Below are 16,001 nucleotides of genomic sequence, written 5' to 3'. Positions count from 1 at the left end.
TTGACCCGCATCTTTGTATGAACGCATGTAGGTATGTATGTTTGTCCGCGATTATTAGATTTAGAATCATGTTCTGAAAAACATTTTTTGCCATGTTTGAAGGTGGTAGCAAAAGAACCAAACTTTGAGGTGAACTTACACGGGAGCTCGCCACATATAACTGACCGTGGGAGAAACAGTCCTGTCGTAAGTCTACTCCGGCGAATTTGAGATTTTGCCCCTGCGACTTATTTATGGACATGGCGAAACAGACCTTCAGGGGAAACTGGAGCATTTTGAAATCAAAGGGAAGATAAGTAAAAAAGAGAATAAGTAAAAATAATGCATGAAAAAGCCTCTACACAAACTTACCTACTATAGGTATACGTACTAAGGAAATGTGAACCTACTAAAAAAAAAGAAAGAATACGCCACGCGCAAGGGCGCCACTACCACAATCCATCAAAATCTAGGGGTCTACCGCGAAACAATAAGACTATTCCCTCCTCTCGTCCCGCCGCGCCGCCCGCACTCGCCTTAACTAAATTAAATTAAATATAATTTATTTTCAGGCAACTATGGCCCATATATATATACCTTACAGACTAACATACATACAATAATAAAAATCTTAAAATATAAATATAAATATAAGGTAGAGTTTGGTGAGACTACTAGAGTAGCAATTTTAGCTAATATTTGTAACCCATTCTCCACATGCATTAATAAATTATTTCATTTTATTTTATCATTTTGACGACGCAGTTTTCGGTTGCGCCACCTGTTCTGGTGCGGGATTCGGCAGATTCCCACGAAACCGCCGAAATATCACACGTTTCGGCCAGAAATCCGCGCTCGCGATGGTTTCCAGCAGCGGCCGCGGGACGCGCACCACAAACGAGCTGAAGTGCACGTAATGCCGCGATCGCAGCTGGAATACTTTCAGCTCGTAACGAATCTTCTTGCGGATATATTCCACCACATCTTCTGCCGTGGCGGAAACATGCAGGCGCGATACATATAGCGGCGTGTTCGGTGTGGCAACCCTCAGGCCAGAAACAATATCCGGCTCTGCAGTGCCACACTGGCTCTTGCGAGGCGCCTTGCGCGGCCTCCTCTCCATCGACGCCTGTGGTAATCCTTTCTCGGCGCGGGGTGGCTTCTCATCACGAGAAACATGTTCAGGCACCCTTGAAGGTGCTTTTCTCAGTTTTGCAGCAGCAGCGTAATAGCGATGAGGAGTCGCTGATACACCAACTGGAGCAGTTGACGGCACGACACGACGCGGCGTGCGGCGTGCGGGGTGCGGGGGGCGGGCCGGCGGGGACAGGCGTCATATCGCTCGTTGCTGACCCAGCATTGCACATAATTGCTCGCGCATCACTACCCGTGCCCAAGTCCTTTCCGAAACAGTGTCACGAAGCGTCGCCACCTCGAGACGAAGTTCACAAAGTGGTACGAACACTTGTATTATTACAAACTTGTAACTTACCACTTGTAAAATTGTAATTGTAAGTTTTGTGGGATAGGCCACTGTCATACCAGACGTATATTTATTGGGAACATGGACCAAGAACTCGACGAGTTCGACGACTCGTATGGTTTTCTCTCGGAGTCTCTGACTTCACACAGTCACATCATGTGACTTATTTGAAATACTTGTATTTAAAAATTTAAAAAACCGTTGCAGTGGCAATAGCCTCCTCAGGACATTGTCGGAAAGCCTAGACTGCCCTACAACAAAATACTGGGTCGAAGTCGCCATTGGAAGGGCCAAATAGGAAGTTTTTTTGTTTTTAATTGGTTTTTGTTTTTATTTTATGTGTTTTCTCAAACTAACATAGTTATTAAGTCTAGAGTATAAGTACTAACATAATATGGATCTTTGATCTGAAATAAATAATTTTTATTTTTTATTTATTTTTTAAAAAACGATTTATTTATTTTTAAATTTACCTCCGACGTTTCGAGGACGGCTTTGTCCCCGTTTGTGTTAGTTAATAATGTGCAAATATCGTGAAAGTTTAAATCAGTATTTATTTAGGTCAGGACAAAAAAAACAACCCTTAAGACTAACTTAAGCCTACACGTATTTTATTTTAAGTATTTTAAATGAAAATACAAAATGCAAAATACCTATTTTGTATTTAAATAGGTACCTTTTGAAGAAAACTATTTTGTATTTTATTTAAAATAGTTTATGGGACCTGTTTTATATTTTCAAAATACACAAAATATGTACTTTATTTTATTAGGCAAAGTAGGTAGGAGTTACAATCTCTTCTAACGTTACAATCTTTTAACATGGATGTGGTGAATCTGTTTAGTAACGCCGCACATGACCACAAGCGAGTATTTAAAATTGTGGAATCTTGAGCGTTGCGAGGGTTTCAAGGCACGAAACTTTTCTGCCCTGGTGAAACACAAGCGAGACGTTTTCACCAACCAACGAGAGGTATATACTAGCTGTAAAACATTACAAATCGAAATTAATGTTTTTTTTTTTTTTATTGACCGTTAAAAACCATCACTTAAAAGTCCATTCAATCGGTTAATATGAGCTAAACAACACGATATTTAGACTCTAGAGAACTGAGTCTTTCCAACATGTAAATTCCGAGTAATACTTTTCAATTCAGACTGGGTATTCACTATTCAAGAGTACCTTTTATCGCAAAGTATCTGTTTGAAAAAAATATTTTGAAAGTACCTTTTTCGTTGAAATAGTTCAAGTAACTATTTTTATTTTGTATTTAAATGCTTTTTATAAACTATTTTTCACATCTTTGGGTTTTTTCTGTCAAAATGACTTCTACAACCCTTACCGACCTATTATGCCTGCAGGAAATTTCGCGGCAATCTATATCAACAACGAAATTTTTAAACATTAAGTTACTAGGAGAATCTATAGTTATCCGACGCCGGCAGAAACGGCCGAGCCACATGTTTTGATTTAACTAAAGTAGAGGTTGTGAAGTTAGGACGGTAGAGTTAGATGCTTGACTCTACATGAGATCTGATATTTTTTTACAGTGCGAACCACATAGTCCGCCTCGGCAACATTTTACATAAAAATGTTTTTTGTTGCGATAATTATTCGCTACGTGCACGACTGTGCATCCTAGCACGCCACCTAGCATCCGCAAATCTAGTGGAAAACGTCTAATCACTATATCTTATATATCGTCAACCCAAACTCAAAAACTACTGAACAGATTTTCATACAGTTTTCACCTATAGAACGATTCTTGAGGAAGTTTTAATGGTTTAAATATAACGATGTTTGCTAACGATGTCGGAAAAAATCGCGCTATTAATCGAAAACGCTGCCTAATCCGTTTGAGCTACAACAACACAACGTATGGTAGGGTTGCCACCTCTTGAGCAACTTCTTTGCGGTCTTTTAAAGTAAAACTAAAAAGTTATTTTCTCTCTAAGAAAAAAGTAATGTCAGAGTGATTGGACTTTCATTTCGAATTCTAGGTATTGTATATATGTATATTATTAACATTTTATAGACCATGCTAGTCGTATTATAATTCTAGGTATTGTATATATGAATATTATTAACATTTTATAGACCATGCTAGTCGTATTATAATTCTAGGTATTGTATATATGTATATTATTAACATTTTATAGACCATGCTAGTCGTATTATAATTCTAGGTATTGTATATATGTATATTATTAACATTTTATAGACCATGCTAGTCGTATTATAATTTGATGTCAACTGCTTCATTCCCGCTTCGTTATTTATTGTCGTAATTATTATAGTTCTCTCAGAACAGGGCTATAACTGCGAAAATCGAAATTCGTCAATTGCGGGCATTTTTCTCTGTCACTCTAATTACGTCTTAGTGAGAGTAAAAGAGAAAGATCCCAATTTGCGAATTTCGGTTTTCCCGGTAGGCCCCTTGAATTCTAGGTACTGTAGCTGCGCGCAACTTCGCTCCCTCCCTACAAGTGTTCACGGAAGACCAGCGTCAAGTACCTACTACTCCAGCAGGACCTGGCATTATGCTGAGTCCTCACCTTTTTCAGTATAGTTACAGTGTACAAGTTTGTTTTTTTTCTTTCTCTGCGTGTATTGTATAGGTAACTGTGTACTGTGTAGGTACAAGTACTTATGCTGAAATAAATGATTTCTATTCTAATGCTTCCGCCGCACTGTGGGCTGAAATTCGGTTCTAATTGACATAGAAACCAAAGTTGTTATTTTTATGTTTTTTTTATTGAAATAGGTTTTGCCCAGCATTGTTATGGCAACCTATGAACTTTAGACGATTTGGAATAAAAAATGTTGAGTTACGAATTTTTTCAAAAAAATGTATGGAGCAGGATCAAGAAATCATTATTTACTTACTCAAGAACCGCAAAACAAACCGTAATATCGTCGCAGGTGGTTATACTACGAATTATTTGTGATGTTTAGGCATACTACATATTATATCCGTCACGGGTGCGGTTTTTTTTTTTTTAATCATTAATTGTTTCTATGAAAAGAGCACACAACTAAAGTCAACATTTTAAGATTTTTTTGATTGTAATGGGTTTTGCTCAGTGTGTTTATGCTAAGTTATAAGTTGATGATTTGAGTTGAAAATGAAAATAGTAGAGTTATGATTTTTTTTCAAAAAAAATGTATGTAGCCGGAACAAAATATCTCAAGAACCGCAACAAATACGGTAATATCCTCGCAGATGGTTATAATACGAATTATTTGCGTTTTTTTCATTCCAAATCGTCTAAAACTCGTAGGTTACCATGCTGGGCAAAACCTATTTCGATCAAAATAAAAACCGGCCAAGAGCATGTCGGGCCACGCTCAGTGTAGGGTTCCGTAGTTACTCTTCCGTCACAATAAGCTAAACTGGAGCTTAAAAAGTATAGTAAATTGTTAACCAAGGGATGAAACGGTACCTTTCACCCGAGTTAAACAAATAGGAAAATTTGCATAATCAGTACCTAATTAAAGTAAGTCTTTTTACTATGAAGGGGAAACTTTTTGCGATAACTCAAAAACAGCTAAACTGATAATGTCCACTATAGTTTTCTTAAGCTCTACTTCCACGATTTTTTTCATATTTTTTGGACCTATGGTTCAAAAGTTAGAGGGGGGGGGACACATTTTTTTTTTCTTTCGGAGCGATTATCTCCGAATATATTCAGTTTATCAAAAAAAATTGTTAAAGACCCCTATTCGTTTTGAAAGACCTTTCCAACGATACCCCCACACTGTAGGGTTGAGGAAAAAAAATCACCCCCAATTTACGTGTTATTGTACGACTTTGTCGGCTTTATTGATTTATATATCTATGCCAAATTTCAGCTTTCTAGCACTAACGACCACGGAGCAAAGCCTCGAACAGACAGACAGACAGACACACAGACAGACGGACATGGCGAAACTATAAGGGTTCCTAGTTGACTACGGAACCGTAAAAACATAAAAATAACAACTTCGGTTTCTATGTCAATGAGAGCCGAATTTCAGCCCACAGTGCGGCGGCGCGGCGGCGGCGCGGCGGCGGCGCGGCGGCGGCGCGGCGGCGGCGCGGCGGCGGCCGGCTTGCGAGCGACGTTTCGTCATGTCGTGTCGCAGCCGTCACAGGGAAAGGCCCACATCAACACGCAGCTTGAAGGCGAACACGGCGCAGTGATCCTGCGTGATGGATGTACCCGTGTCGGCCGTGTACCGTGTACCGTGTACGTGTACCACTTCGGGGGCGGCTTGTCGCTTATACTACTCTACCCCGACGCTATACTCTTCGCCGACGCTATAGCCTACAGTCCAGCCGCACCGAGAAAGCCTATTACATATTTTACTTTGAAGAGGTAGATTTGATTGTGCTGATGTGCAATTTCGCTCTACTGGCAATCTCTCTCTTTCTATCCCCACTCATAGAACAAGCTTCATGTCTAACTCTTACGCCATTCACGCAGCACGTCTCTGGAACGGTCTTCCCCCTAACAATAGAAAAGCTCCCAACAAGTTTTCTTTCAAGAAATCTGTGCGTGATTTATTTAAGTAGTTTATAATTAATTTATGTGTATTAGGACTCTAATTTTTTTTTATACTACGTTCGGTAGCAAACAAGCATACGGCCCGCCTGATGGTAAGCAGTCTCCGTAGCCTATGTACGCCTGCAACTCCAGAGGAGTTACATGCGCGTTGCCGACCCTAAACCCGCCCCCCCTCGTTGAGCTCTGGCAACCTTACTCACCGGCAGGAACACAACACTATGAGTAGGGTCTAATTCTTTCAATAACAATTTCTTTTAGTTTTAAACGCACCGCCTACAATCTTTTCTGCTTTGCCCTAAGGTTGACTGGTAGAGAATGCCTCATGGCATTAAGTTCGCCTTTTGTACATTAAGTTTTTCTTTTGTGCAATAAAGTTTTAAATAATAAATGTGTGGTGCTTTTATTGTAGTTGTGTGTCTGCGATACTCCAGACCTAAAATCTATCAATACCTAACAGGAAGATGTTATGTTGTACATTTTATATGGGTATTTTATATTTATTTATACATCGTACAAAGAACGCCAGGTATTGTCTGGCAAGTCAACTTTGTCAGTAGAAAAATGCACGAGATTCAAATTTGTAGGGAAGGTCTATCCTTCAAGCCTACATTTTTCACAGCTGCCTTTTTCATCTGACTGAAGCTGTACTGGTTTACCAGAGTATAGTTATTCTAAACTGATTCTAAAACAGCTCGCGACGTTATATATTATGGAGGTTAAAACACGTTATTAATGTACTCTCTCTGTTAAACATAATTTATAGTACATTTCGATGCTAGTGCGGAAAGTTTGTCATTACTTCACGAGTAAAGTCTTGGCAAGACTCGGGACCAGTGAAGAATGACATTTCCTCACGTGTATTGAACGACGTTTTTTAATGCAGTTGCGAAAAAATAAGAAAAACAACAAGTATTTTTGTATGCATGTGCTATAAGACGGAAACAATGGTAAGTAAATATAAAACATTGTAGTTACTATTATTACCTAAGTATCGTTATTTACGATTATTTGTGTACTTACATTGAAATCATTTGTGTAAGTATTTAAGTTGTATAAAAACAATGTCGAATGTTGCCCTAAGAATTGGCCATAATTGTAAAAAAAAAGTTGCCTTACTAAACTTAAAACATGCTTGCAGTAAGAACGGTTTTTCAATATTAAACAAAACGTGTTATAATGATGAAGAGGTAAGTAATAAAATATGAAATATGTAAGTATATACAATACAATACAATACAAATATACTTTATTGCACACCTCAATACAGAAACAGTACAAATAATACAACACATAAAGAAGAGGTAAACAACAGGCGGTCTTATCGCTAAAAAGCGATCTCTTCCAGACAACCTTTAGGTAGCGGAATTTAAAAAAAATAAAAATGTTATATATTTATTATGTTTACATTAACAGTAGGTTTTTATGTTCATTACGAATATTGTTTATAATAAACCTTGTATCCAAATGCACCTGTTACATGCAGAACCAAAACGCAGCCGTCAGATTATGTCACGTTAGTGCAGTGTTACCAGGTGTACTATAATTTTCGTACATGTACGATAATTTGGGCTCCGCTACGATGTACGTTCCAAAGAGCACTATCGTACGATAATTTCAGCCTTTGGACGATGCCACCCAAAAAGTCTAGTATTTGAAGCAAAATATGACACTTTCCCTCTCAAAAAAGGCAAAATTGACGATATTTTCTGTAAACCGTCCGGATCTGTCACAAAAATACACTCATAACTCATAAAATATTTATTGCTCATATATTACAATAAATACGGACCCTGTAAGGGCGCAGCAATTTATTCTTATACAATAAGTACTTATACTTAAAACTAATCTTATAAGCCATATACATTGCACAGCTATGTTGGTAAAAATAATTCTTTAAAAAAATTTAGCATTCAATTTTTTCGGAAAGGTATCATCAAAAAACTCCTACAAATAATATTTAATAACTTTTATCTAATAAATAATTATTTAAGGCGGTTTCAAATGATTTAGGTTTTTCTATTTTATTGCTTGTGTAATTTTGTTGTATATGCATTAAAAGCACATCATGGAATGATATAATGTTAGGTTGGATATGGGCAACATGAGGTTGTTATTCCGTCGGAGGTTTAGCGGTTTTGCACATTTACATATTTCAAATATATATAAGCACATAACGTAAGTGTTAAGATGCCTAGCTCCTTGAAATAGGTTCGACAGCTATGCATTTGTTTTATATTTACTATTATTCTGATACACTGTTTTTATACAATAAACAAACAATGTTTACTATAGTCCTACTTCCCCAAAGCAATATGCCGTAGCGGAACAAGGAATGGGCATAAGCATGGTAGGCTGTTAAAGCAGTTGTTGTATAGGTAGTCTTTTTTAATTCATACAGTACATACGTAAATCGGGATAATCCACTAATTAATTGTTGTGTGGTCTATGCGAATCTATATTTAACCCTAGCAATGAAAAGTATTTACAGATTCTAACTTACTATTTTTAAATGAAATATCTATTTTTAAGGATTGTTTTTGATAAGGCCTGAACTGGATTAGTTTGGTTTTGTTATAGTTTATTTGGAGATTATGGTCAGTTCGCCAAGATTCTAATCTAGAAAGGGCACTATCAAGGTAAAATTTACAGTTACTAACGCTTGAGCACGGAAACACAACGGATATATCATCAGCAAACAAAACGCTTGGTGAATCTATAATATTTGATAGATCGTTTATATAAATTGAAAAGAATAAGCACCCTAACATACTGCCTTGAGGTATGGACCTTTGAACGTTGATTATACTTGATCTGACCTTATTTAATTTATGTTTTCAGTTCTATTATTATAGTACTCGACTTCTACACATTTTACTCTGTTTTTTGAGGTATGACACAACATAACCCACTTATGCACTATTCCTCGGTATCCAGACACCTTGTAACTTATTTAATAGGATATTATGAGAAACCCTATCATACGCCTTACTTATGTCTAATAAGATTCCTACAGAATATTGTTTATTATTAATTGCGAGAAAATATAATAATACACATTTTTGCGCAATTTTTTTTGAAATATTGTGTTTTGTTTGATTATGCATAGGAAATTTAAGCTTATTTTTTTAGCAAGTTTTGGGGTACTGTCTTTTTGATAGACGTACGATCATTTTGTCAACGGTACGATAATTTGGACACTCAAATACGATAATTCCCTTCCCCACACCTGGCAACACTGCGTTAGTGTCAGTCACTGTGACCTGTGACAATTGCGTATTCGTAACCTCAAAACGTGCAGTGCGAATATTTAATAATTTATTTTGAAGTGAATATTTAACAGTTTTCTATCGAAATATCATACTGCGAGTGCAGTGCCTTCGAATTTCGAATGAGTGGGCGCTACTTCTATCTGCTGGTTGACGTGTGAGTACACCGGCAAGCGGCCCGATTTTATTGCAATTGCTTCTCGACGTTCTCAGCTATTCGTGGGGGATTTGTAGATTGCAGAGCCGGCAGTGATTCTTTCATGCAAACATGATGCTGTTACAACCCGTGTTTACTCAAGTTGACTTTCTATATTTCTGTCAAAATGTTGTTCCGAGTTTATCTGATATTCACTGATAGTGTAAGTATTGTGCAATAGGATTAAGATTTCCAGTGTTACATACCGACGACGAATTGAAAAGCGAACTTAATACAAGGTTTTATCCAATGTACATTGTTAAGGTCATTCACCCATGGGGCCATTGTAATTTATTTAATGTTATTTAATCTCTGGGTAAGATATAAATGTTTTAGTTGTCCTACAAAATAAATGAGTCCAGTGCTTATGTATGTGATGTTCATTCAGTTGTTTACATACTTGAACAGTGCACACAGTGCAGTTTATGTTAGTAATTATTTATTATTAATAACATTTTTTAGGTCTTGATCCTAGATCAGTAGATAGTGCTGGACCAAGTGACATGGTATGGTATGTAACAGTGTAACTAATGAAATACTGTATTCATTCAGGATTGGAGATAAAGTTGAGCCCCTTGAGGTGCGGCAGACTATACAGGCAGCCTGTGGGGAGGTGTTTGGAGAGTGCGGTTCTGTGCTGCCTTTGGACGTGCTCACTGTGCAGCACTCACCAACAGGTAACGTCTCTGTGTTTGTGTAATCATTGCCTAAAAATTTCCAGTCTCTCCTACCATCCTGACTGCAATCCTTACAGTCCTATCTCCAGTGGTCTCTAGTGTCGTTAGCAGGCTGCGTGGGCAGGTTGCTGCTTAAATGACAGTTGTTTGATTCTGAGACTTAGTCAGTGTGCTGTGATGCTGACATGCTCCACCGACTTGCTGCTGGTTAGGCTAAATCAGCAGAGTTATGCGAGCTTGCAGTGCTATTTTCAACATCACCTCCCCCTCGTAGTCTCTTCTACCTAGTCCTCGCTGCAAGAAATTCAGGCTTAAGCTACCCCAAGAATCAGAATCATTACCTTTCTCTCTATAATCTTTAAAGTCCAACATAAATGTTGGTTATATAATTATATAGGTGACTGTAAGATCTGACTTAGCAAAGATAATTCTTTGTTATGTTATTAGTTTTTGCAAATATTTATAACTTGTGGCAGTAAGATGAGTTGCTTCTAAACAAGAGGTTTTCAGTTGGACTACAAACTAATATCAATAGTTAATATCGCGCCGCCTCAGCCGAGGCACGTCTACACTGGCCGTATTGTGCGTGAGGAAATTTCCTCGTGCATATGCTCGCTCTGTGTGGACTCGGCTAATGAGATTTTATAGGCCTTGTGTAAATATTAATATTTACTAATTGTTCTTTGGAGAAGGAAAACATTGCAATTAAACCAGAGTAAAGCCATGTGCTGTAGTAATAACGGTGAATATACCAAGTTCTTAAGGATGCAAGTCATGTAATTATGAAAGTGGAGAAGAGAAAACAATTAATGTGTTGAACCTAGTTTTTGAATGCCAGATAAAATGACAAAGTGACTGCCCTGATTGCTCTATTTGATCATTTTGGTACTAAAGTTGAACAACAGCAGGTTGTTTGGGTAGCATACTGGTCTGTGAAACTATCAAGGTAAATGTCTGGAAGACAAGTACAGAGGCAGTGATCTCGTTGTTGGGCAGGCGGGCGAGCGTTAGTGCGCGTGGCGGGCGGCCAGCTGGTGCGCGCGCGCGCCGCGCTGCTGCTCGCGGCGCCCGCGCTCCGCGTCGCCCGCCAGGCCGCCTCGCTGCAGGCCTTCATATAACACACATCACACACAGCAACACAGGTATACTTGGCTGTTTTGTTGTTCTATGGCTTATAGATCGAGCGGGGATAACCGTAACGTAAAATGGGGATAGACGTGCCTCGGCCGATAAAAACGCGCGTGCCGCCCCGGCCGAGGCACGTCTACACTGCCAAAATTTCCTCGCGCGTATGCTCGCTTTGTGTGGATTCGAATAATTACTGCTGAGTAATTTGTAAGAGAGGGTAAACTATTTAACACATGTGTTCTTCCCGTCCTAATGTATGGTAGCCAGACCTGGGCGCTGACAAAAGCTACTACATCCCATCTAGCATGCTGCCAGCGTGCCATGGAAAGGAGCATGATAGGTGTACGGAAGACTGACCGGCTACGAAACACCCTAATTAGGAATAGGACGAAAGTCCAAGACATTGCCATAAAAATTAGAAGACATAAATGGAAATGGGCTGGCCATATCATCCGAGGCACAGATAAATGGAGCAAGCGAGTCACCCAATGGTACCCAAGAGAGGGAGAGAGAGGAGCAAAGAGACCTCTAATGAGATGGGATGATGACATTGCGCAGGTAGCTGGCAGTACCTGGAGCAGAGTGGCAATAGATCGGAGAGAGTGGAGAAGGTTGGAGGAGGCCTTTGCCGAAGGGCAAGCAGGCAAAGAATACAAAAGATGGGAGATAATAGAGAGATAGTAGTACTGTTCTTTGTCCTGTAAATAAAGGCTATTTTTTTTTTTTTTTTTTAATTTGTAAGAGTACCCGGTAATAAGTAAGGCCTATTTGTGTTGTAGGTCCACCATGTCGGTATCCCGCATCGAGAGCGGGCCGGGCGGCAAGGACGTGCTGCTGATCGCGTCCCCGGCGGCGCTGGCCGAGCCGTCGCGAGTCACGCTGCCCGAGCCCGCGCCGGCCGCCGGGCTCATCCTGCCCGACGGCTCCATCAACTGGGGCTGCCCGTGCCTCGGCGGCATGGCCACCGGGCCCTGCGCGCAGCCCTTCAGGGACGCCTTCTCCTGCTTCCACTACAGGTGAGTGCCTCCTCTCCCGACGCTCCATCAACTGGGGCTGCCCGTGCCTCGGCGGCATGGCCACCGGGCCCTGCGCGCAGCCCTTCAGGGACGCCTTCTCCTGCTTCCACTACAGGTGAGTGCCTCCTCTCCCGACGCTCCATCAACTGGGGCTGCCCGTGCCTCGGCGGCATGGCCACCGGGCCCTGCGCGCAGCCCTTCAGGGACGCCTTCTCCTGCTTCCACTACAGGTGAGTGCCTCCTCTCCCGACGCTCCATCAACTGGGGCTGCCCGTGCCTCGGCGGCATGGCCACCGGGCCCTGCGCGCAGCCCTTCAGGGACGCCTTCTCCTGCTTCCACTACAGGTGAGTGCCTCCTCTCCCGACGCTCCATCAACTGGGGCTGCCCGTGCCTCAGTACTATATACAGTAAATTTGTAACTGCTGCCATAACTATTATTCCCGTATATATATGTAACATGCATAAGTATATATTTAAACATATAGAAATTCTTATATTTTTGACATCAATGCAAATTTATTATGTAATTGTCTTTCATGAAATAAATCATCTAATCTAATCTAATCTAATCTATAAGTACATTGACTAGTGCTGCACTGGTCGTTTATTAGTGTAGGTTTTAAGGTTCTGACGGAAGATCAGCGCTGTGGTCTCCGCAGCATTTATTCTTTACCACAACACATGACCCTCTACTAATATCTCTATTAATCTAAAAATAAGACACGTAATACATTTGATTGTTGACGTAATTATTGATATTAGTGTCAAACTGTATGTTACTTTTTCTTTGTCTCTTGTCAATTTTCTTTCTCTCTTGTTATTTGTTTGTGTCACAAAGCATGTAAGTTGTGGTTGAATAAAGATTTTATCTATCTATCTATCAGATGGGTCATCAGCCTCCCCTTTTTCGCACCGGAAGTGACCTTCTATTTTGTACTTTCGGCAAGTTCCGGTGTGATAGACTATCAAATTCGGACTTAGCATCACTTTTATGGGTTATTAATGTATACATTAGCGTTTGTCAAATCCGGTAGTTCTGGTTTTTTGCAGACTTGTTTATGATGTTGGCCCAAACTTTTAATGAGAATATCTCGACAACTATTCACGATATCGAGAAACTTGACTAATTAAACTTGTAGCAAATTTAATCAGCTTTCGTTTTGTGTAAGTAGTCGTAAGTTTCGCTCAGACGCAGTTTTCAATATACGAGTATAAGTGAAAAACCGAAAACTGAGATCTTTAAGCTAAAGTTTTAAAGGGTCATGTAGATACATTAATTCAATTTTAAACGATATAGCGCCATCTAAGATGCAAGCGGAGACATCTATCGGTGAGCGGTGTCACTATCGCCGAGGCCGGAGCGTCGCTCCGCAGGACAGTAACTACTGGCGCCATCTGGTTGCGAGTAATGGCGTCACAGGATTTATTTTAGTTTTGCACGTTTATGTCACAGCGAGGCGGAGCCGAAGGGCAGCGACTGCTACGAGAAGTTCAGCGAGATGCAGGCGTGCATGGCCGGCTACCCCGAGCTGTACGGGCGCGACGACGAGGAGGAGGAGTCGGGCGCCGGCCCGCCGGGCGCCGACCCCGGCGCCAGCCCGCCGGCCGCCAGCCCGCCCGGCGCCGCCCCGCCCGGCGACCACAAGGAGCTCGCCGAGCCCTAGCGAGCGCCCCTACCCTCCTGTGCCATAAACACGTCATATTTTCATACGACCTTGACGTTGAATATTGGCCCGTTTTTGATTTTTCGCTTGTCAAGTCGTCGCAGACTCGGCCCGGTCGGACATGTTCTAGATATTGGTTTTAGTACTTCCTTTATGTTCAATATTCGTTATTTTAACGAAACGCCCCCGCAAAGATTTTGCTCTTTAATGATTACATAATTTTAGCTAACTTCGACTTAATTGTAGTTTTAGTAATCATTATTTGCTCCGTTTTGACGTGCGGTCGAGACGGTTCTAAATATTAGAATGAAACATAATCCTTGACAGAAAAGTTAGCAAATGTTTAGTTATAATCGGACATAGGAATCCGCGGGGCAAAATTGTTTGACAAGTAGGGAGTTCCCGTATCGATAAACTCGACTATCGATGCTAGTTCTATATACTAGTGATCACTCAAGGGTTTGCTTGTAAAAACAGGCGCGGATACAAGGGGGGGGCCATAGGGGCAATGCCCCCCCCCCCCTAAAACCCTGGCTCTCACATTACTAAATTGAGAAAATTTTTTTTTACCTTATTTTCTGTGCAAAAATATATGATTTTCTCAAAATGGCCCCCCCCTAAGCCAAATCTTGTATCCGCGCCTGTGTAAAAATACGTTTTTATTAAGAGTAAAAATAATACTTAAATAATAACTCAATGTACTCTTCTTCGTTTTTAAGACGGGCGAGACAATGTTGTAATTTTACTCATCCCAATTTTTTTCTTCGTGAATGTCCTATTTACTATTGTTAAAGTAAACGACCAGAATTTGTTCCATATTTCTGGGTATTAAGCGTCTAAAATCAAGGGAGTAAAATTATAAAATTGTCTTGTCTTGTCTTAAAAACGAAGAAGAGTACATTGAGTTATTATTACATTATTTTTTTTACTCTTAATAAAAACATATTTTTACAAGCAAACCCTTGAGTGATCACTAGTATATAGAACTAGCATCGATAGTCGAGTTTATCGATACGGGAACTCCCTACTTGTTAAACAATTTTACCCCACGGATTCCTACGTCTGGTTATAATTTAAGAAATTTCTATACCTACGATGATATAAATTTTCGCAAAGAACGGACACCGCCAGTTCCATATTATACAGTCGTACGCGGTTGTAGCGGCGTCGCCACTCGCCGCCACTCGTCGCCACTCGTCGCCACTCGTCGCCACTCACCGCCACTCACCGCCCTGGCGCGTGCTGCGGCGGTCGCGTGGCCGCATTTCTATCGCCTGTCGTGTCATGCATCACTTTCGCACGTGTTAGACAGGCGATACAAAAGCGACCACGCTGTCACGGGTTCGGTAAGGTTAGTTTAGTTCGTTCACTCGAGAGGAGTGACCAATATATTGTTTTGAAATACACTCTGTTTTCCTTCGCCCGAGCGAGCTCCCCCCGCGCCATCCCTGTTTCTAATTCATTTATTAATAATGTAAACAACATTGTCAGTGCGTATTGAATAGGTGAACACCTATTTATATGTTAAATAAATACATCGTCATTAAAATTTAATTAAAATAAAACAACCTCTTTTAAAACAATACATTTAATTACATCTATTAACGACTGACAGTCTAATGTAACTAAAACATTTTACTCAGTGACTAGGAATCTACGACTAGAACTATCATAGAATCTACTTCAAATATTACTAAGTATAGGACGTATTATTGATAAGATGCTAACAGATTAGTTACCAATATTTTTACAGCTGACAGTACTCGGCTCTGGGAGTATATTAAAATATGAAATATTATAGGTTTTATGATGTTTTTTCGAAAAAATTGTAAAACAAATTTGCTACGTAAAAACAACCTGTTAATGAGATAATTAAATGAGACCTCATTAAACAGATTCTAAAACCTCTTTTACCTTTTACCTAACACTTGACTGGCCACTTCACGTGCCGCCGAACCATAATGTTATGGAGTGTGGAATAAAAGGAGGAAAATCTCTATGTATGAAAAGAGTCCATAAAAAAACATTAAATAGGCAGCGCCAC

At 40.1% G+C, this 16,001-nt stretch overlaps 1 protein-coding gene across 1 annotated transcript; it reads left to right on the top strand.

Annotated features, from left to right (window-relative positions):
* The first annotated feature begins 9,235 nt into the window (after nt 1-9,235).
* Nucleotides 9,236-15,361, top strand: LOC133533167 (mitochondrial intermembrane space import and assembly protein 40). The gene is made up of 5 exons (XM_061872129.1): nt 9,236-9,432; nt 10,024-10,148; nt 11,145-11,290; nt 12,056-12,292; nt 13,747-15,361. The coding sequence occupies exons 4-5, from the start codon at nt 12,063-12,065 to the stop codon at nt 13,955-13,957; spliced, it is 441 nt and encodes a 146-aa protein (XP_061728113.1). The 5' UTR covers nt 9,236-9,432; nt 10,024-10,148; nt 11,145-11,290; nt 12,056-12,062; the 3' UTR covers nt 13,958-15,361.
* The last annotated feature ends 640 nt before the right edge of the window (nt 15,362-16,001 follow it).

The sequence above is a fragment of the Cydia pomonella genome, unplaced genomic scaffold (genome assembly GCF_033807575.1).
Source record: "Cydia pomonella isolate Wapato2018A unplaced genomic scaffold, ilCydPomo1 PGA_scaffold_102, whole genome shotgun sequence".
Lineage (NCBI taxonomy): Eukaryota > Metazoa > Arthropoda > Insecta > Lepidoptera > Tortricidae > Cydia > Cydia pomonella.
This window is presented reverse-complemented; position numbering and strand designations above follow the sequence as displayed.